The sequence below is a fragment of the Agelaius tricolor genome, unplaced genomic scaffold, assembly GCF_023055355.1.
Source record: "Agelaius tricolor isolate 1412-34295 unplaced genomic scaffold, bAgeTri1.0.p SCAF_8, whole genome shotgun sequence".
Taxonomy (NCBI): domain Eukaryota; kingdom Metazoa; phylum Chordata; class Aves; order Passeriformes; family Icteridae; genus Agelaius; species Agelaius tricolor.
In genome coordinates, this window is record NW_027269268.1 from 45,416,616 (window position 1) to 45,438,525 (window position 21,910).

General features: G+C 37.9%; 1 protein-coding gene across 5 annotated transcripts in view; it reads right to left on the reverse strand.

Annotated features, from left to right (window-relative positions):
* Positions 1-21,910, reverse strand: part of STIM2 (stromal interaction molecule 2) — a 64,656-nt gene that overhangs the window by 13,833 nt on the left and 28,913 nt on the right. For all 5 annotated transcript variants that reach the window (XM_071432579.1, XM_071432582.1, XM_071432580.1 and 2 more), the window contains exons 2-3: positions 14,660-14,790; positions 4,267-4,381 (exon numbers count right to left, since the gene is read on the reverse strand). In XM_071432579.1, the coding sequence (XP_071288680.1) occupies positions 4,267-4,381; positions 14,660-14,790 (246 nt within the window). The remainder of the gene's footprint in view (positions 1-4,266; positions 4,382-14,659; positions 14,791-21,910) is intronic.

Consider the following 21,910-nt stretch of genomic DNA (forward strand, 5'->3'; position numbering starts at 1 on the left):
GACAGCTGAAACTCATCTTGATCAGCACTGCTAATTAGAATGTGCCAACTCACACTAATTAGCTGAGGTTGTAATTTTTCCTTAGTTTAATCACCAAAAAAGAAAGCAGTACTTCAGACAGCAGAGTAGCAATCCACAATTACTGTAAGTTAAATACATATAGCATTACAGAGTAATTATAACATCCTTCTCTCTCACAACTCTTTTTACAAAGAGATACTTTCAGAGAGAAGATGTCAGCAACATGCTTTGGGCAGGCAGGTTTAGAAGGCACCCCAGAGCAGTACTCAGTCTCTAACCCTCCATCAGCTATTTTGTTCAGACACAAGTTTGAGTTTTGGGGGGGGTTTCTACTTCTTTTCAACTCTTCTACCAACATACCTGAAGGTGAAGACAGCAAAAGTAGCTTTAACTGGGCCTGTATGAAAGTTTCTCATTGTTAACCCACAGAAATTAGAAGATCAGGCTATTTACCAGTTTTTTGTATTACATTTATCATCATGTTAAATTTATATCCCACAAAAAGATTCAAAACTTAGTTTCTAGGACCTTCATTCAGCAGTAACATCAGCAGTATGCAGCATTAGGTAACTCATCCTTAGCCAAGCCCTGCTTGCACTCGTTTCCAACCTCTAGATATTTAAAACCTGAGACAGCAAATTATTAGAGAGCAAGGCAACCACAACATGTTTGTGGTATGCAGTTTAGTCCCAGTTGCTGCAAGAACACTTGTGTAGTAGCACATCAGAACACAACAGGTGATCACACATGCAAATATAGAGCCATTTTTGTAGCTTTTTACCCTAATAAATAATGTACCAGACTTTAGTTCACCTCCTGTTTTCCACAAAGAGGGAAAGAGAATTAAAGGGGAAAAAAAGTACACATAGAAGGCAAGAAGGTTTTTTTGTATTATAGGGCAGTCTATAGGAGATACTATACATTAAAGCTCAAATATGCCATAATGGTTTAAAAAAAACTTTTTTTTTTAGGTTGTTTGTAACAACTAGGTTTTGAAAGGATTCAAATTAGTCTGACAATAGCCAAGCATTCATGAACTCCAGGTTTGACTTGAACAGTTTTTACTTGGCTACAAAACCAAGTCCCAAGGGACAATGCTGCATCACTAAGGATGCAGCATCCAGCCCTACTCTCTGAGACAGGTCAGAGAACCACCCAGCTGAAGGCTCTGGACTGATTTTACAGCCCTCTTGCTACTGAGACTAAATACCTACACCCTGCTCTTCAGACAGCAAATTCACACAACCACAGCCTATTACAGGGGCAAAGAGAGATGGCAGGTACCATTGAGTGAGAGAACTCCAGAGATAATTGTGCAAAGACTGCTATTCAGACATCAAACCAAATGTTCATCTGTCCCCTTTTCCACACTCAAAACTACCACCTCTTCAAGGCCTTTGCAGAAAAGACACTACACCTTTGATATTAACCTAACAGTAGCTATTAAGTTTGTTACTAGTGAACAGCTGAAAGACTCTGTAGTGCATGTACAATACTGCTTATTTAGAAGAGGAGACAGTCAAAGAATACCACACAACAAGCATATATACTGGCATTTACATTGAAGAACAGTAACACAGTAACAGAAGTCAGAAGACTCTCAGAGAGAAGTGTTTTCTACATTTTAAACAGCTATGATAGTTCATAGTCACTCCTCTAAACAGAGCTGTCTGTAGAATTAGATTTTAAAAAATTCAAAGGTCATAAAAAGCACATTCTAACTAAACTAAATTAAATTATAGTCTTGTTTTGTACCAAAGGAGTCCTTTAAACTGAGTGGCAACACAGCAACAATAGGCTAGATGCTATGATCCAAGCCATGATATGACTCCTGCCATGCAGGTAAAACCTGTAACAGCCTTGAACTTCCTTTAAATTGCACCAGCCTAGACTATGCCTTAAGGATTCTGCACCAAGCAGGGACATCAAAAACCTGCCCAGTGCCAGAAATACTAAAAAGCAGTATTCTGAAGCCCCTTCTTTTATTAGGCAATTTTTAGAGCTTTGAATGCAGCCAATCCTCAGTGTTACATTCAGTGTATAAAATCCTTTTCAATCAATTATTTAAAAGCAACCTCTACTTTCCTTAATCTTAAAAGGAGACATCAAACACCAATGGCATTTTTTGCTTTCTTCCCTCACATCTTATCTGTCTTGCACCACCAATATGTTAAACAAAGAACACCTTTGAGTTATTTGACAAATATTTAAGACAAACATCCACATAAAGCAAGCTTTATGGCAAAGAATAGGCAAATTCTACTCAGCCTAAACTACACAGCAGTAGATCCTGAAGATGTTTCTGTATATACTGTCAGGAGCAATAGAGTTGGCAATTCTCACACAGATACCTCAGCAGATTGCTTAAAAGTCTCAAATTACTGATACTATCATTTGCACTACCTTCCCCTCTTGTTTAATGCTGTTGAATTGCTATAAACTGGTGGCACATAAAAAAAATAAATCAAAAATTCCTAAAACATATAAAGGAATGGCAACATTTTCCATGTTACCTAAAATCAAATTAAAGTAGTTCATTTTCTGAGGGGCTTCATGCTTTCTAACAGTCAGCAGACCACTGTTAACACTGCTCAGGAGTCTCATTCTAAAGGTCTCCCTCTGGTGCAATTTTAGTTCTCTCAGCAGGATACACAAATAAAGCCACTATAAGCAGACACAATGAGATGGATGAGACATTCCTCTCCAAGTCTTTTGAGTCTTACTACATTCAAGAAAACTGGAATAAAGGTATACACAACAGACAAACTATATTTCTAGAATCATTATAGCCTAAATTTTTGAACAGCTATTCATGACTTAGACCTACAGTTTTGAGGAGCTAATTTCTTCTGATAATTTAATTGCAATACTTTTAGGGAACAGGATCTTCAGTGAATAAGTATTTAAGCAATATTTGAAGAGAGAAGGCCAAAAGTTACTGGTTAAAACAGATATTTACTACATTCCAAACACTTCATGCATCACCTCAGAGTGCACTTAAGTGACTTCCTGCATTAGCAGAATGAACCAATGCCATATTCCTGGATTCATTCCCCTCCTGTTCTTACCTTCAGTTGTTTGACCCATACTAAGTTTTAGATCTCTCTATGCTCACCATTAGAACATGTTGTGGTTTAGGTATTCTCAAATTTAGCAGTCCTTTTACAAACGTGCAGTTTCCCCTCCCCCTCCAATTGGAGGGACAAAGGGTAAAGATCACAAGTTGAGATAGGAACAATTTACTGGAAACAGCAATGAGATAAGAAAACGGACAATAAGAGCAACAATACAATAACAAAAGGTATAAGAAAAGTAAACTACTCACATGGAAAGCCCCTGACAATAAACAAATACCAGATGGGTCCATTCCCCATGTTTCTGCACCAGAATGAATCTCTTCTCCCCAGCAGAGAGAGACACTCCTGTTCCAGGCTCCCAGCAATGACGTGGGGAGTGCAGGTGTAGGATAACACCCTGGCTGCAGCCATGCCCCCTCCTGAATGCTGCTGGAAATTAATCCTGGCCTTGCCACAGCCAGAACAGCACAACACCTTTGGAATGAGGGCTGGGGTGGGGAAGGGGCTGAGGAAGTCAGGTATTTTCTCCTAACAATTCTAACATTTCAGATCTCTTTTTTAATCACTATATCCTGGGACATATCTGGCAATGAACACTGTACTGATTAAATACTGTCCTTTGATACTTGGAATAGTTGGCCCAACTTACTTATTTCATTTAATCAAAGTGAGGGATGGCTGGTGGTGTCGGGTTGTCAATGCATTTTACTGTATCGCATGTTAAAGCGGATTTTTCAAAAATTCTTTGGACTAAGAATTCTAGTTCTTTGTAGCTAAATATAATTGAAATCAAAGTGAAAGTGCATTGAATTTTCCACTTAGTACTATATTTAAAAAATTCAAATAGCTTGGGAGAAGCCCCTAGGGTTTATTAAATTAAAAACATGCTAATCTGGAATTCAGCACTTGCACCATCACCTTGACAAATCAGAACCTCATGTAAGCTACCTTAGTTTACTTAATTTACAATACACAAAGCACATGAAGAGGAAATTACCTCTGGCTGGATTAAACGAGTTCTTAGTCAGATTTATGTGTGCCTATAAATAACAATGTCATAACAGATTGATGAAGATGCTTCAAGAGGCCATTCATTCACTACTCTATACCTGGTGGAAAAATTGTTGAATTATAACTGTGTCATCTTCAGCTACACTTCTTCACCTACCTTCAGATGTTTTCCAGCGTTTCCACAGATCCTCAATGGTGATATGCTTGTCTTCTCTGTGCAGGTGACTATGTTTATTTGAGGCATCCTTGTATTGCATATCTTCCCTTAGAAACTGAAGAAAAAGGAAAAACATCATCTTAAATGCCTAAATGACAATTTCTGAAGAGAAACTACACAGAAATGAGGTAGAGTCTTTCCCATCTCTTCCCCATGCAAGCAGCAGAGAACTGATCTGAGTTTTCTACATCAAAGACTCAGAAGGTAAGGTAAACACTCTTACAAGATTTGTCTTTCACAATTACTAAATCCTAGGAAAACTGACAATGCAGTTGCCACTGTACTGAGTTGAAAATCATTAGTATGCCTCAGATTTACAGTGATTACAGGAACACACCACACAGTCACACTGTACACTTCTCTATTCTGATGACACTTAACCAACTTCCCCTCCTTGAAAACAAGGCCATGTAAGATTTGAAAGTGTGCCAGTCATTTTTGGATAAGTAATGCCTGAATCCTGCCATACCAGTTAAATGCAACTGCCTGAGGGACGAGAGTAAGCTGTTTACCAAGTAGTATTAAAGTCTTTTGATTAGACAACAAAAATTTGACTTCTATTCATCGAATTAAAAAACAGAAGTCATCTGAGGGCCAATTTTCTGCTTGCTAATCATTCCTCAGTGGTTACACTCCAAGCACAGAAGCATTACATAAAGCTGCTTCATTCTCAGTAATTAATAGGAAGCCTTTTAGCAAACTTTATAAAAAGGAGTATCATGCAATCATGACATACAGAGTGGGTGGTGAGGCACTGGCACATGGTGTGCAGAGAAGCTGTAAATGCCCTATCCCTGGCAGCATTCAAGGCCAGGTTGGATCAGGCTCTGAGCAATCTGATCTAGTGCAAGATGTCCCTGCCTACAACAGGGAAGTTGGAATCAAATGATCTTTAAGGCATCTTCCAACCCAAACCATTCCATTGTTCTATGATACAATTTTATGATGGCAGTGTTTGTACCAGTATTCCACAAGTCACTACAAACAGTTCTCCAAATACATACCCAAGAAAAGCCACAGAACTGCAAAATACATTCCATTTTTTTACTTCATAGAGGCCTGTTAGAATACTGGCTGGCAAATGACCAAAGAATAATTGGAATATTGGTTGGCAAATGATCTCCCATTAATAGTGGAAACCTTTCATAAGTATCAGTCCCTGAAAGCATTGTATGAACAGTCTCTGTGGGTGAAGACCTTAGGATTAGTATCAGAAAACAAGTATCTGGCACTAGCAGTACCAGAAAACCAAGTAACCTTCCACAGTGGTGGCTTTCTTTCCTCAGTTCATGAAGGATAAAGCTGCTCCAACAAAACCAGCGACAGATAGTCATGACAGCTAAGTCAAAAAACAGCCTTTTATACAGCTGATCATATGTCATCACCACTTCAAGAGAGGTGAGGAAGAAAGCCACTCTAGTGATGCACTGCAAAAGAACTCAATTCTTAAAATTCAGTCCAGGTAATAATTCAAGTGCAGAGTATCCCACAAAGGCTCCATTTATAACAAAGGCTCCATTTCCAACAAATCTACAGAGTATACCATTCAGAAACTGCAGGAGACACTGAAAAGTAGCCAACATTAAATAATAATATTAACTCTTAACAAAAAGGAAGAGTATACAATAGCAGAAACACGCAAGAAAAGAAATACGTAATTCCCCCTAACTAAATATGCAAACTCTCCCTAACTAAACTATTTTTACTAGAATGTGAGGGAATCTCAAACTATGAATGGATTCACGTTTCTCCCCTAACTGATGGATTTGGGACAACATACTAGAGTTTGCCCTCCTTAAACAAACCACAGAGCCATAGTAGCAAAACACTGATTGGATGTAAATCCTCTCACTTTTATCTTTTACTTCAAAACTTTCTCTGATTGTCAGATATTAATTTTGTAAAGCCTTTTGATTCCTAGAATAGTTCCATTTGGCCCATACAAGCTGCATAAGCATTTTTAACTCCTTTTCCCCATGTGTATAAGAATGGCATAAATTGAGATATATAAATATATATATGCACACACAAGCATATACATGAGAAATATATGAGAAACTTATGAAATATGTGAGAACTGAAAATAGCTGCCTGTTGGGGCAAAGGCAATTACAGATCTTCTGAAAAACCATGGATCAGCAACAGTAAAAAGGTTTAATAAGCACAGGACTGTATGCTGTAACTGTATGGAAATGTAAAAATATCTGTTGCATATTCCATCATCCAAGTGGGAACTCTGAATACTTCCCATATTGGCAATTCTACCATGAAGGTGCCAAATTCTACAACTGTCATGCAACATGCAATGAAAGATGGATTGTCTTGTTCATTCCCACTCCATGTTTATTAAAGGCTAAACTGAAGAGCAAGAGCTAAACAAAAAGAAAACAAAATAATTTTCTGATCCACTAATGTCCTTAAAGCTTTCCAGATTATAGTACAGACTTACAGATGGAACAGCAGGAAAGAACTGATGCTTTCCCACCTTACCTTTTCCCTCCAGACTGCAAGTATCTGCTGTCAACTGACATCCCCAGAATATCTTTCAGGAACTTGCAAATAACATACTAAAAATACAGCAAAAACATGTATTATATGTCCCTTTCTGTAAAGATGATCTCTTTTCACATGAGGATTGAGGTAAATGCTAGTGCTCACTCTTCAGCTTTCTAGTGACTGATGATGCACTGTCCTTGGGGACTCCAAATGTCAGGCATGGACATTTTTTTTCAAAACAAGTGTTGTAAGGTGATCAAGTCGCTGAAGAGGGACAGAATATATTGTATATCCAGGCTTGGCCCAATTTTGAGTCTTCTCAGCTAAAACTCAGATCACTTTTGTTTGTACAAACTTGCTACCTTTACTTACTGATAGTTGTCAGTAAAAGTTGTAAAATATCGAAGGATGAGAACTTTTGTTCGGTTACAGGTGCTGTCAAGAAAAATCTGAACAGCTGTTAACAGTACTACTCAACTGTTAGAAGTAAAGAAGAGAAGGAAGAGGCCAAGTGGAAACAAAAAGCTCCAGGGTGTGACAGCTCTGCCCATCCCACCGGACCAGGCCCAGGGACGAGCGCGGCTCCCTCCGCCTGCAGTTCCGCCGCGCCGCCCGCAGAGGGCGCCGCCCGCAGGCGCTCGGGAGCGGCTCCGCTGCCCGGGACTGCCCGGAGCGGGACGGGCACAGCGCACCGGGACAGGCGCGGGAGGATCCAACCACCGCCCTCTGCTACAAGGCAGCGTCAACACACCCTGGAGAGCAGCCTGCAGGCAGGGACCAGCACAGTTACTGCTCAGAGGCACAGACAGCACATCTCCGAGATGTACTACTGAGTTCTGAGTGAGAACTTCTTCCAAATGAACAGCTCCTCTTCTGTTCTGTCCTACCCGTACTGCTCCCAGATCCTTGAATAAAAAGCACGATGACTTCCTCAAAGAGGTCCTCTGACACCACAAGGCCACAACACTAAAGTCACAGTGCACGGATCTGGAAAGAGGTCACCGTTTTCGAAAGAGTAAGTGCATTCACTTAGGAGGAGGTACACAACAACATCAAGCATCTTTCTTTGGTATCTTTGTTTCAAAAGTGTCCTAATATGGAAGTGCTTCTTTAAGAAAAAGAACTGGGAGCTAAATTGAAGAAAGACAAAAACAGAACAACTCTAGTTAAAAAGAGGATTTTTCTATTCTTTGTCATGGCAGCTAATCTCTCTTTTGTTGCTCTGGTCATTAAGTATACAAAGGAAAGGTTAGAAAAATAACTCTAAATAGGGAGGTTAAAAGAATAAGCTCTAAGGAAAACACATCTAAGTATTATCTTAGCCAACATAATCACTCAGGAAGAAGTCCTTTTAAGACTACAAAGTTGAAACCAAGAAAGCAGAAGATAAGTTGCCTAAAAACTCTGTATGAAACAAAAATAATCATTGGTCAAAGCAATTACTCCAAAAACAAGCACAGAATTAAAAAAACACCACACCTAGACTTGAAACTAGAATTTTGATGCCAGAAATACTATAACAGCACACACACATGTGCTGTTAAAAAGAAAAAAGAAAAAAAAAAAAGAAAAGAAAAAGAAAATAAAGGAAAAAAGGGGAAAAAAAAGAAAAATAAGTTAAAACATTGATGCTGCAAGACACACTTGCAGGACAAACAAGCAACTGCATACTTTCAAGAATGCCACTGAAAAAGTAAAATTAACCACACTCACTAACAGCAGCAGGAACCACTCTCACAATGTTTATATTTTGTTCTGGGTGAAGGCTCAAGTTTATGATTTTCAGTTTCATCAACTTAAAATAGACCCTCTAACTGACAAGTTTATTTTAAGAACAATTAGTAACATCTCCTGGCCAGGTATTACTCTCACCCTTGAGCATCTATTTCTCAAACAGTGTTATTTCCTTCATGTTTACTCCTTCTAAGGGAAAACCAGCAAAAGTTCCAACTTCAGCCTTTCAGTGCATTTGCTCACATCTATTTGCTACAAGATTTGTTGCAGCTATTGCCATGTCACACATACTGACTAAATTTTGATGGCAGATGTGCTTTTAAATGGCAACATACCATGATTGAGGTATGACTGCCTACCCTACAGAAATGGCTTCTAAAGATGCTATAAAGTAAAATACAACATATTTCATAATATTAACAATAAAACATGACAAGAACAACGTAGGACACAGCCAGGAAAGTATTATCAAGTATATTTGAATAACCTACACATTCTATCAAAAAAAGTTACTCAGCTGAAAACAAAACTGCAGCTATCTACTGCAAAGTAAACTCTGCAAAGCCAAGAGAGAATTTCCAAGGGATCACTTCATTGTAGCAGGACTAAATAAAGAGGTGCAGACAGCTTCATGTTAGCTTCAGCCCTTCCAAGGAGGCAAGGCGTGAGGCAGGTCTGCTCCAAGCCACGTTGGAAAGGTTTCCATGCAACTGTACCCAGGAGAACACGTGCTGCCTCTCCAAAGGGCTTCTTTGCACTGGCACAGCTGTCAACTAACACCATCCATGTTTTCACACAAGACCTGGCTCCCTATCCTGCTCTGCAAAAACAAATTGTCTAGACACGTTCAGAGCTGCTTACAAAACTTCAGGAGACTAAAACACACTCTGCCTGGGGACAAATACATTAGCAGTTGAATGAAAAAAATTAATTCAAAAAAGACCTCTACTAAAAGAGCCACAACAAATTAAGGAATTCAAAGTAACCCAGTAGCTTTGGGGGCAAGGATTTGCTGCACTGGTTAGGAAGTTCAAAATCCTTGTTCGAAAGACCAATGTTTGTAACACAATGTCTTGCACAGTGAGATGTAAATGCACTCAGGAGCCATCCCAGTGTCATGAAAAAACAGTTATAATGTCCTCAATTTCTAAACCACTGCAGCACATATTTTTCCACATGCAGAATTTTGTCTAAACAGCTGACACCAAAATATTAAGTTGTTTACAGAAATATTAACTCCAGTTTAAGCTCTTTTATTACATAAATGACAATGACAAAACCAAAATACTAAGGGAATTTGAAAGGACATTTAACATCTTGCTATGAGTATATTTCCAGAGAACAAAATGAAGCCTATCCCTGTCAAACTTACTGCAGCCAAAGTGCTATAATAGTATTATCATCACAGACCATGGTAGTTACTTCTCCTGCTTTAATCACTGTAGAGAAGAGAATCATCTTCCCTGATTTAGGCCTCAAAAGTTAGATTCTAATTGATTCTTGCTTCCAGACAACATTTTTAAGTCAGTCACTTTGGCATATCATCTCTGAGGTTCCAACATCTTTGACCATCCTGATAAAAGCTATTCTCTGATTCTTTCAATGCTGCAGTCTCTTCTCCTTACTGTATCTTTTTGTCTTTTTTTATTATTTTTGGGGGGAAGAGCATGGGGCAGGGTGTTGGTGATTTTCTATGGGGTTTGTTCAGTTTGCAGATTTTTTATAAAGTGACAATTCCAGTTACCTCCTTAAAAAAATTAAGTAAAATATGAAGTGATCTTTCCAGAGATCCCACGCAAAACTGTACATTTGTGCCTTTAGCTTGGTGAGACATCAGACACACAGCAAGATACTAATACTCCAAAAACATCAACCTATTCTAACACTGCAGAGAGAGATTCCTTGAGGAAATTACTTTATGTAGGACCTGCTTAGGGAAGTGAAGGAAACGGGAAAAACCTATGTAAATAGTGAACATATGATAAGTGTGTTTTATTGCTTGTGTCTCATCATTAAAACAAAACAGGTTCCCATGGTGCAACAGATGCTTCCTGAGGCAGATATCCTCCCACAACACATGACTAAAACCTCAGTTAGTAACACCACGTTCTCCCTTTCAGTTACCCCTTTACAGCCTACCTCCTGAAACCAGCTTAAACAATCACAATCCTTGACATATAAAGTAATAATATCAGCAAAGTCTGATAGGAAAATTCATTTTAGTCTGCCCTCATAATAAGTATAGAGGGCTTTTGTTCTTCCTTTTTCTTTTTCTCTGCTGTACCACGCCAAATAATAAGGAAAAAGTAACTGCAGTGATAAGTAACTACTCCATGCTCAGACTAGAGCCCCTCTAACTTCCTAATAAGACTTCAACAAAATCCCTCATGTTTTGCTGACTATTAAATCCCATGCTAAAAATTTAGATCAGGTTTCCTCACATCAACTTTATCAAAGGCAAATACAAGTTGCTTTCCAGTCCATACAAAGTATGTCCAAGGGTCTTCCAGTATCAGACAGTTTTTGAGGAAATACGAAATATCTTCGTTCAAATTTTCTAATACCCTAGAAAAATTCCTTCTTTACAGAATGGTTTCATTTTTTCCTTCATTTTACAGAGGAAAAACAAGCTACAACCTAAAACAGGGCATGAAAACATTACGAAAAATAAACTGCATGCAGATGAAATGTCTGGAATCACTGTTGGGAGCTAACTGTTGGGATTAGCAAATTAAAACAGTTAAAATAAATAGTTCAACATCTTTAGCTCTTTTAACCTTCCTGTCTCAAAATAACTTATTTACAAGAACTTCCTTCCTTGGTGTAAATATATCCTTGCAACACTGCTGCAGTGCTGCTAAAACAGCAGAAAGTTATTCTGCTTTGTCACATTCTTCCTGCCAAGTAAAGAGAATGAACACCTAATCCACATACTCAATATGCTGCTCTTCAGGAGTCTTGCAAGTAAAAATCATGCAGCATAAAACAGAAAATCCATTCCCTGCTGTTAAGTAAAATCCCTCTATTTCATGTAAGCTTAACTTCTAATAAAGTGGGTTTTTTAATTATCAGTCCTCATTCTTAATCAGAATAAGTAGCATTACCCACTGTGACAAAACAAAACAGAATCTTGCTCTGAAATATAAATAGGACATATTTAGTACATATTCAGACCTACTGAATCAGGTAACTATGTAACTATGTTGTGTAAATGTAGATCTTTTAAGATAATGGTAAAGATTTAGTAAAAGCACTACAAGAAAAACAGAGGTTACCAGCTGAACTTGCAATTAAACTGCATCTCTCATTAATTTCAGGTTTGCATTTAATGTCTTAGAAGAAAGCACTCTATGCAAATACATGTTCATCACTGATTTGCGTGGAAATTATATGTAGAAAAGTGCTACTTTGCAGAGAGTGGGTTATTAAATATTTCTTCAATAATTAAAAATGAACTAGCAGAAACAAGGACTACAATTAAGTCATCTTATTTTATGCACAATGTGTAGTTTGAACATATAGTTTCACCCATCTGTAATTACCCCAGCTGAACAGCATGCCTCATCAACTATTATCATTTCAGCCATTTAAACAGGTCTTTAGCATAGTTTCTCTTGTTTTCTCTGGAACAGGAAGAAATTATGGTCAGATAGAAAGATGGTCCACTGGAAACCAGAGGAAATCTTCTGAATAGTAATAAAATGTTTCCAATGTATAAATGTTCCAGTATTTTCTTTCAGAAACTTCCTCAGCTTCAGTGTATAAAAAATGCAGTACAAGTCAAGAGAAATCGAAGTAGTGGGAAGTTCCTCAGGAAGCTCATCACTAATGTTTCAGTTCGCAGACTGAATTGTGCCTGTCCCAAATATTCTGCAATAACAAAGGCAGACTATATGCATTATTTTTGAAAACTCATGGCAGTCAAGTGAAGTCCCTGGTGATCAGGAAAAAGGAAACATCACTCCTACTGAAAAAGAGGAGAAACACAGACCTGAGAAAATAAAGACCATTGAGCCTCACATCTCTGTGTTTTGGACGATCATGGAGCAGATCCTCACGGAAGCAATGTTACAGCACATACAGTGAAGTGATCTGAGACAATCCAGCTTGGCTTTACTGAGGGCAAACAGTGTCTGACTGATCTGGTGGCCTTCTATGGTGGGGCGACTGCAGTGGTTGATGGGGGCAGACCAAACAAATGTCATCTACCTAGACCACTGAAAGGCCTTTGACACAGTGGCACATAACATCCTCATCATCCCCAGACTGGAGAGAGACAGATTAGAGGGATGGATCATTTGATGGATAAGGAACTGCCTGAATGGACACAGCTGTCAATCATTCTCTGTCCAGGTGGAGGCCGGTGAGGGACAGGGGCTCTTTGATACCTTCATCAACAACACAGACAGTGCATCTCAACGAGTTTGCAGATGACATGAAACAGCACAGTTGAACTAGAAGAAGAAAGAGATGCCATCCAGAGGGATCTGGACAAACCTAAGAAGTGGGCCCATGAGAATCTCATTAAGTCCAAGGACAAGGTGTTGCACCAGCATTGGAGCAATGCAAGACATGAGCACAGACTGCGAGAAGTCACTGAGAGCAACCCTACCACAGACTTGGGGGTGCTGGTGGATGAAAAGCTGAACATGAGCCAACAGTGTGCACTCACAGGCCAAAAAGTCAGCTGCATCCTGGGCTACATTAAAAGAGGAGTGGCCAGCAGGTTGAGGGAGTGATTCTGCCCCTCTGCTCTTGTGAGATCCCACCTGGAGTGCTGCCTCAGCACAAGAAACACACTGACCTGCTGAAACAAGCATGGGCAACGAAGATGATCAGAGCACTGGAGCACCTATCTTAAGAGAGGCTAAGAGAGCTGGGCTGTTCAGCCTGGAGAAGGTTCCAGGAAGATTTTATTGCAACCTTCAGTACACATAGGAGGAGTACAAAATAGAGGGAGAGCAGCTTTTTACCCAGGCAGATAGCAACAGAACAAGGGTGAATGGTTTTAACTAAAACAGGAGAGGTTTAGGCTACATGTTAGGAACAAATTCTTGACTCAGAGGGTAGAGAGGCACTGGAACAGGCTGCACAGAGACGTTGAGGATGACCCCATCCCTGGAAGAGTTCAGAGTCAGGCTGGATGGGGCCTGTTGATGCTGTTTACACATAGGCACACAGAAAAGTAAGTAGCATCACAATAAATTTTACAATGATAATTCATAACTTAACTCATTCATGGAGAACAATCTTCCCCTAGAGGTTATAAAAAAGGATGACAAAACGGGGCTAGATTCTTCTCCCATTCATCTACAGTAAGAATGGGTGTCAGAACCACATGACAATATCCTCATTTTTAGGGGACATCTTCACTCCCCTTGGTTGTCAAGCGTGTGCCTAATAATGGCCAGAAAGCAAAATAAGCAAGCACAACAAACTACACAGACATTTCCATTCCTACACAGTAATTCTGAGAATCCCAATGGTAAAGTTGAGTAAATGCAAAGGCAAGTCCTTTGCCAGGACCACCAGGAGCCTACCTACCAAACTCATTCAAGCACAGTCACAAAAACTTCCTTAGGTTGTAGGACTTAATTTACCATTAGTAAGGACAATGTCCTCAATACTTGTCTGTAAAATGTAAACCAAACCAGAAATCTTTCTTCTAGACTGCTCTCTGTAATAGGTATTGTTTTATAACATGAAGTGCCTGCAACAGATCTAAGGTAAATAAGATAAGCCAGTGATGGCTCAACCAAGAAAACTGAGTGAAGAAACTGCAACACCAAGCAATGGATCACACCACTGTCTTACTGCAAGCTAAGTAAGTCACCTTTGCCCACCTCTTACACCAATCACAAAAGTAGCACCTTTTATACATAGTCATACAAAACTTTCCTTTAGGCTAGAACAATGGACAGTAATATCCCATTTCAGACAAATACAGAAATTAGACTTTCCCTCCGTATGTGTCTGAGGAAAGGGCTGAATTAAGAAGAACAGCAACAACTACTCAAGTGCTGAAAGATAAAGAGCAGCTGTACAAAACAAAAGGATAAAAAAGACTTAATGTATGCAAAAGTGAAGTTTTTTTTACTCCTACCTCATCACTTTCATCTACTTCGATTCCACCATCTTTGTCATCATCCATCTGCTTATGGATCATGCGGAGAGCTTCCAGGCTGAACCGGTCCTCCTCAGTAAAGCACGGGGGGCTCAGTGAACTGCAGGGATCTAAAGTGAGGAGGACAAAAAAAAAAAAATCAAAACAGAACAAGAGTAAATAACATTTCTTTCACTTCAGAATATAAAGCTCCCAAGCAAAAGAAAGGGTTTAGAATTCTGCATTGTGCATATGTACTTCACTGCACATAATCACCAGGTCACAGCTATCAAATTTAACCATAAAATAGTAATTGTACAAAAAAAAAGTGAAAGGCTTGTGTGTGCAAATCAACTCTTTTTTTATTCAGGAAGGAATCCCGAAACCAGACTGGAATAGTTTTGACTTCCATTTATTTCTTCCTTCCCACTAACTTACTATCTCCATTTTTTCTTTTATCATCCACATTTAGTTTATGTCAGTGCAGTGGCAAATAAAGCTACTGCATTTCCCACTTTCCTTTCTGAAAGTCTGAACGAAACAAAGAACAGTAGAGGAAAAGAAAAGGAATTGTCCTATCATACAATCATAGTTTCATGAGCAGGTAACAAAGGAATAGTAATCACATTGCAGATCAAATTCTAAATAGGTGGTACTACTGAACACAAAATACTCAAGGACTGCAGGAGCAGAAAGCACACTGCAAAGAAAATTCAGCTGATAGTAGTACACGATGTATTAGTCCTGTACACTCTGATCACAAACTGCAGTCACTGTAGAGCAGGATTCCAAGTCAAAAATAGAACACTTTCATTTGCATTCATTACTGAAGGCTCATGATTTGCACACATCTGATGGTTCAGCTTGCACCACATCAAACTGCTAAGTCTGTGTTCTTTCCCTTCTACAAAGTACATGCCAAATGCTCCAAAATTCTACAACACATGATGATCAACCATCACCACAGCGGCCTTACACAGACCTTGGCATCAACTAATAGCAGCTATTACATTAATTCTGATCTACTGGACACCAGCAAAGAACAGAAGGTGGAGAAGGACACAGAAATAGTATTTTCAAAATTGAACTTAAATAAGGTAGCAAATTCCCACTGTACTAGCCACTATAAAACTGCACTGACTAGTTCCTAAATTGCTACACCACACTTAAATCATATCAATGCAAGTAAAAATTGAGGGAGTGAGTAATTTTGCTTCTTCTAATCTAGCAAAGAATTAAGCTTTCTTGTCGCTGCACAATTTATTAAAAGGCTCACTTATATAAGTAAAGGAAGCACTTCTAGAAAAAGGGAAGAATCAAATGTCTTCAGAGAAAAATTAATTCTTTAGTTTATGATTTCATACCAGCTGGATTAGCATGATTCTGCTTTTCTGTCTAAATCAAATTTTAAAATAATTAAAAACCAAAATAAAGGAATGTATAAGGTTACAAAGCAGGAAGTGCAAAGATAACAACCATGACATAGCTGGAATCTCAGACACATAATTAACAGGACTGGTTTCCACAGCTAGACATGAGTCAATGCATTCCTACTTCATACTTCAGTTTTATTACACAGGAGTTAGAGGAAATCTGTTATTTCTTCCCATGCATCAATTAAACAAACAAACAAACAAACAAACCATAGCAGAAAAAACCTGAACACTTCACTGACACTGTCCAAGAACAGAGGTGCTGCTTTTAGAACTACTTCATGTATTTCTAAAAGCAACACCTAATACAAAGACAGATTTCTATATTTATTAGCTACTAAATTATTAAGTATTAATAAATATGTAATTAATAAAATACTACTTATTATTATTATTGTTGTTGTTGTTTACTAAATATTAAACCAGACCAATCACAAAAAGTATAATTTTCAGCTTTGGAATGCAACTGATATTTTATGAAGGGGAAGGGGTTAATTTTAAAAAAATCTATTTTATTTGTCCATTTTTTATTTATTACAAAAGGTTTAATTTGCACAATACTCAGCCTTTAGATTTTTGCCTTACAATGAAAAAATAACAATCATTTGAGGGGGTAAAGGGCCTATTCCTGCAATTACAGGGTGCTCCATGTAGAAAGGTTACCCTTGCAATAACAACAAATCACCTCAAAGTTCTAATTATTAAGTTCTCATGGCCATGAATAAAAATATTGTTTTACTAAAATACAATTATATCAGAAGAATAATCTCTGTATTACAATATGATATCTATATATATCTCTATACTGCATCTTAAGTTAGAAGAAAGTATAGGTGTCAAAACATAAACAGATCCCTCAAACAAACCCAACTTGTTTAATCTGTACTTAATTCTATTCTAACATGGAATCAAATTTCAGATGCATGCGTTCACAGTTTGCAAGCACCCATTCACATGGTTATTTTTTTTTTTTTCATTTTATTCAGCCGAAAGCCCAGTTTTTCAAATCAAAAATGTCTTCTCAGAATACATTTTCTCACAACCGATGCTGATGGGTCCCTTAATCAGGGTACTTATCTTAAATATGCCTTTTTAGGCTATTTCAGCATGAAGGCACTTTAAAGAGCTATGGCTTTTCTTGAGAGAAGTAAACAGGCTGCTTGTGCCTCAAATGTCCCATGTGCTGGGTCCAAGAACACTTGATCTCTCTCTTAAGAGCCGATAGAGTGCCAATTGCTCTTTTTGGGACTGAGAAAAAGAGCAGGACCACACGGCAACTCTAATAAAAATTAACCCACTCTGAAGAGAATCCAGATTTATTTTCAAGCTTATTTTCATGTGGTAAAATTAAACCTTTAGACTGACAGACCAACAACACTGGTCATCCCCTTCCTCAGAGAACAATCTCAAAACAAACTACAAAGCCACAACCTAAAGAATAACTGAAAAGCATTTCACAAGCATACCTATGGAGCCCTACCAAATCCAAAAAACAGCTGATGGAAATTTGATCATCTGCAGTTCTGCAGAATATTCTACCATGCAGTAGTTGCCTCAATTGCATGGCAAAACCAATTCAAATTAATACTAGATGGAGTATGGTTAGTTAACTGGATGTCTGGGAAGTTTTTAAGACAAAAGCCAGGAGACAAAGTCTCAAGACACAGCAAACACCATAAATATAGCCCTAAAGCCCCACAACAAATCATAAGCCTAGCTGATAATTTTTCACTTTGAATTGACACTACTGAAGATGTTCTGGGATTCCAAACCTTCTCTTGGACTTTAAGGACAAGCCTGATTTAATGTCTAGACCGATTTCTCCATCCTAGTCTGGTGTGTTGTCATAAATATACTTAATCCAAAATCATCATCACAGCAAAGAACAGATGATAAATTCACTCAGGGAGTGAACCAACAGCATGGAATTTGAGCTTTCCTTTAATGAAAAGCACAGAAAAATTAGCAAAGGAAACAAAAGAGACAAGGTGGGCAAGAGACATAAAAGCACAGCAGATATCACTGCAGGCACAAGTTATTTTATACCTCAGTTTTCCATGTTGCTCAGAAGCAAGGAAGTTTCAGAAATACTGGTCATAATAAGGAAGGAATTTGTTCCTGAACTACTAAATGTCAGACTCGTGGCTCACAAAATTTGGCAGAGGATTTTGAAACAAACCTTCCTCCTGCCTTGAGACAGCGCCTCCCAGCTCTAAGGCAAGGGGGGAGGTCCTCACCAGTCCACAGGAGACTCCCACAGGACACAGTCTGATAATGAACCAAGCAGAGTTATCCAACCCAAGATAAAGAAAACTTCATAGGTAAAGGGAAAATAACACTTCACAGCCTTTCACCCCACTCCTCCTTCCCCCCTACTTTAATCTTCTTCAGTAAGACTAAAATAAGGTGAGACTACAAAAAGAATTTCAGTTTGAAATTCCCCTCAACTTTAGATTCACAGCTCTTTATTCCATTTCCTAAAGATAACAGAGGTTAAACTTAAAATGTGACATTGTCAATATAAGCCAGTAAGGAAAACTGAATATCCCCTTATCCTTCAAGCACTCATCTTAACAAAGGCCCTGAAATTTATTTAGGATTACACCATCAGAGGATGTATATATGTATATATGCTTATACATATATATGCATATGTATATATGCTTATACCTTTTTCCAAAGCAAAAAGGTATAAGCACCTCATAGCCTTTCATGCACCTTGCATTTGCTTCTCCCTAAACAGCTGCAAAGGTTACAGACTTCAGAATAAAAGGGACTGACAGAGCAACAGAGGGAATAAGCCTGCAGTTCTCTCACACACCTCCTTTTGCATACAGACACTGGAGCACAACAGCTATGGCTGTGCCAAGCTGACAGAATGACTCCAACCAGGTGTTCACAGTTCCAGTCTGGAACTTTTCAGTGTCTGAAAAAGCCTTCTTAAGAATACAGGGACACACAGAAGTTTCATGATTTTTCACAGGTACCTGGAATCAGGTAGACACTTCCAAATCTAAAATTTAAATGACTTTAAATTTTTCCATTAGTTCACTGAGAGCAACGTAGCAGTTGGGAGTTATTTCAAGAGCCTGACTACCACACATTGTTTTTGTTCTGTGAGGATGTTCAGCATTCACCAAGAAAGAAAAGCTTGTTTTTTATCATAACATATGGCAGTCCTACAGAAGCCCGCAGGGTTCCCATGCCTGTCTTTTACTGATGAATTCAGAAGTGTACCATGCTGTTCCAGGTTTCTGATTCCTCATTCCTAAAAAGCCATATGGGATAAAGGGAAGCCTCACAGAAAAGGCAAGCACTATAAAGCATCAGCTTCCTAAGTACATACTCTCATCTTAAAATAACTGTGCTTCAGCATGCCATGACAGACATAGATTTCTTTGCACTTTTCAGACACAAAGGAGGTGTCCACAATATGTTCAACCCCCTGCCAAATGAATATTCACCTAACTGGGATTCCTATTCCCTGACATTTCTGTTTTACATGTACATTAATATACTGCAGTTTCTTAATCAATTCAGTGACACCTTTCAAGGCAAAAAACCTTTACAAGAACAACAGTTTTTGAAGACCTGAGTACAAATTGGAGTGTCAGATAGAACAAGGATTAATGAAAATACTGAAAAGCAAGTGTTTTCAAGAATTTTACCTGATGTTCAAAATAAATTTATTCACAGTAAAGGCAAACGTGTTTTTATGTTAAATCCTTACATAATACATCCTGTCACTAAAATCTTCAAATGCTTGAGACAGCCTCAGAGTGAGCTTCTTTTAATCTTTCAATTAAAAGCTCCCAAAGCAAATCACTCCTACTCTTAATAATTAAACTCCTCCATATGGCAAGTAGGCTGAGCAGCATCTAACAGTTAACTTGACAAAAGTAATTTGTGACATTATTTTTCACTCTAATTATTTAAATAAAAGTTCATCATTGCAGCACATCTCTCCACTAAAAACATTAAAAAAAAAAAAAGATAAAATTTTGACTAAAAGTGTAGAATACCTTATCTTCTAACCACAACAGTGATGTATGTTATTTAAATGAGCTTCCTGAAGAGGAAAATGCAGTAATACTAATGACAGCAGGGCAAGGGGAAGAGGTTCAACAGGAAAGGAAATTTGGAACACTGTTGTCCCCAAAGATTTTTAAAATGTTTCACACTGGGCTTTTCCATTGCTCTGTAAGAGAAATTCAATTGACTTCTATAAATTCATGCATAGCAGTAATTAAATTCATATATTAAACTCCTGACTGCTAAGTCTGGTATCTCGAGCACTTGTTTCTGAATACACATGTAATGTTTAGTGACTGATAACACTGCAGGTTAACAGAAAAAAAAAAATCAACAAAAGCCCCAAATTACTTGCAGATAAGCTGCAAGAAAACTGCCATGATTGTTTCAAAATCCACTAAACACGTTCAGTAAAAAAAAATGACATTTCAAACACCCCTTAAAATAAATCATTACAGTTTCAATACATAACAAGTGATTTTTGCATGAGAGATTCAAATCTGATTTTGTCACTATTAAAAAGTGTCCATTTATTCTGCTATTTCAGTATCTTTTCATATATACAGATCAATTAGATTCTTTCCCCCGCACAGAAACTTGATGAGGCAAGCAAGGCTTTGATTTTTTTCTTAAATCATCACTAGCTCATCTCTGCTTTCTCCACACCCACAAAAAAGCTGTCTAATTCTGAACTTCATTCTCTATACACTGGGAAAAAAAAAATATGAGTGAGATCAGTTTATTTAAAGTAGAAATTCAGTCAAATAATATTATTAACAAAATTGTTAAGGTAGGTTTATTAAAGCTTTTCTAATCTTTCCAAGGTAAAATCTTCAAAAGAAGCAGCAAGCACTTAATGAGCGATCAGAAAATTAAACATGAAAACATCACACACTATCTCAGAAAAATGTTTAAGAACTTCATACCCAGATAAACAGTAACTCAAAGGAAAATATATGACAGGAATTCCCTAGAGAATAAGATTTGATGGCAAATTAATTTTGCTTTAATATAATTGCATTAAAAGCAACTATTCCAAATCAGCAATGCTTGTTTAAAAAGGAAGTTGCAAAAAGGGGGTTGAATATGTTAATCATGCCAAGGATCATTCTGTCAAGATGAAAATATCAGTATAAATACTTCATTTAGACTGATAGGAAATTAATTATTAAAATTACAGCGCTGCTCTGTCTGACTAAATAAAAATCAAGAAGATGAGTTCATGGCTTTTCCATCTCCTTCCCACACCCTCCCTGAGCAATTCCACAGTTTGAAGGGAAGAGGAAGTTCGACAATTATTGTATACAATGGTCAAAGTAGACTGATTTAGAAGAGGAACTCCTGCCAACCCTAACAAAGCAGAACGAGAGGAAACTGGGAGATGCATCTTACGCAAGCCCCTAAAATCCTGTTTTTTCCTCCTTCTAACTTTACTTGTACTTCTGTAATACCTACTATACAAACCTACAAACACATATGGACAGATATTCAGAGTAAAAAAAGATGCCACATGTTTGATACTTGCTCTCAGCAACAGAAAAGTCTCTTTCACTTTACTTATATTTATTAGTAAAAGACCAAGAAGGGAAATACTTAAAGTAGATTAAATCAAAGTTTTCATGATTTGGTAGTAAATGTTTACTGCATCTTCAGAAATGTATGATGTACTCTGCACATTATAGTGATTATCAACACTATAAAATTACAATTGTTCCAAGAAAAAAAAAATTACAGACTTTTAAATAGGATGTGAATTTACCTGGAATAAACACATCCTTCACTCAAA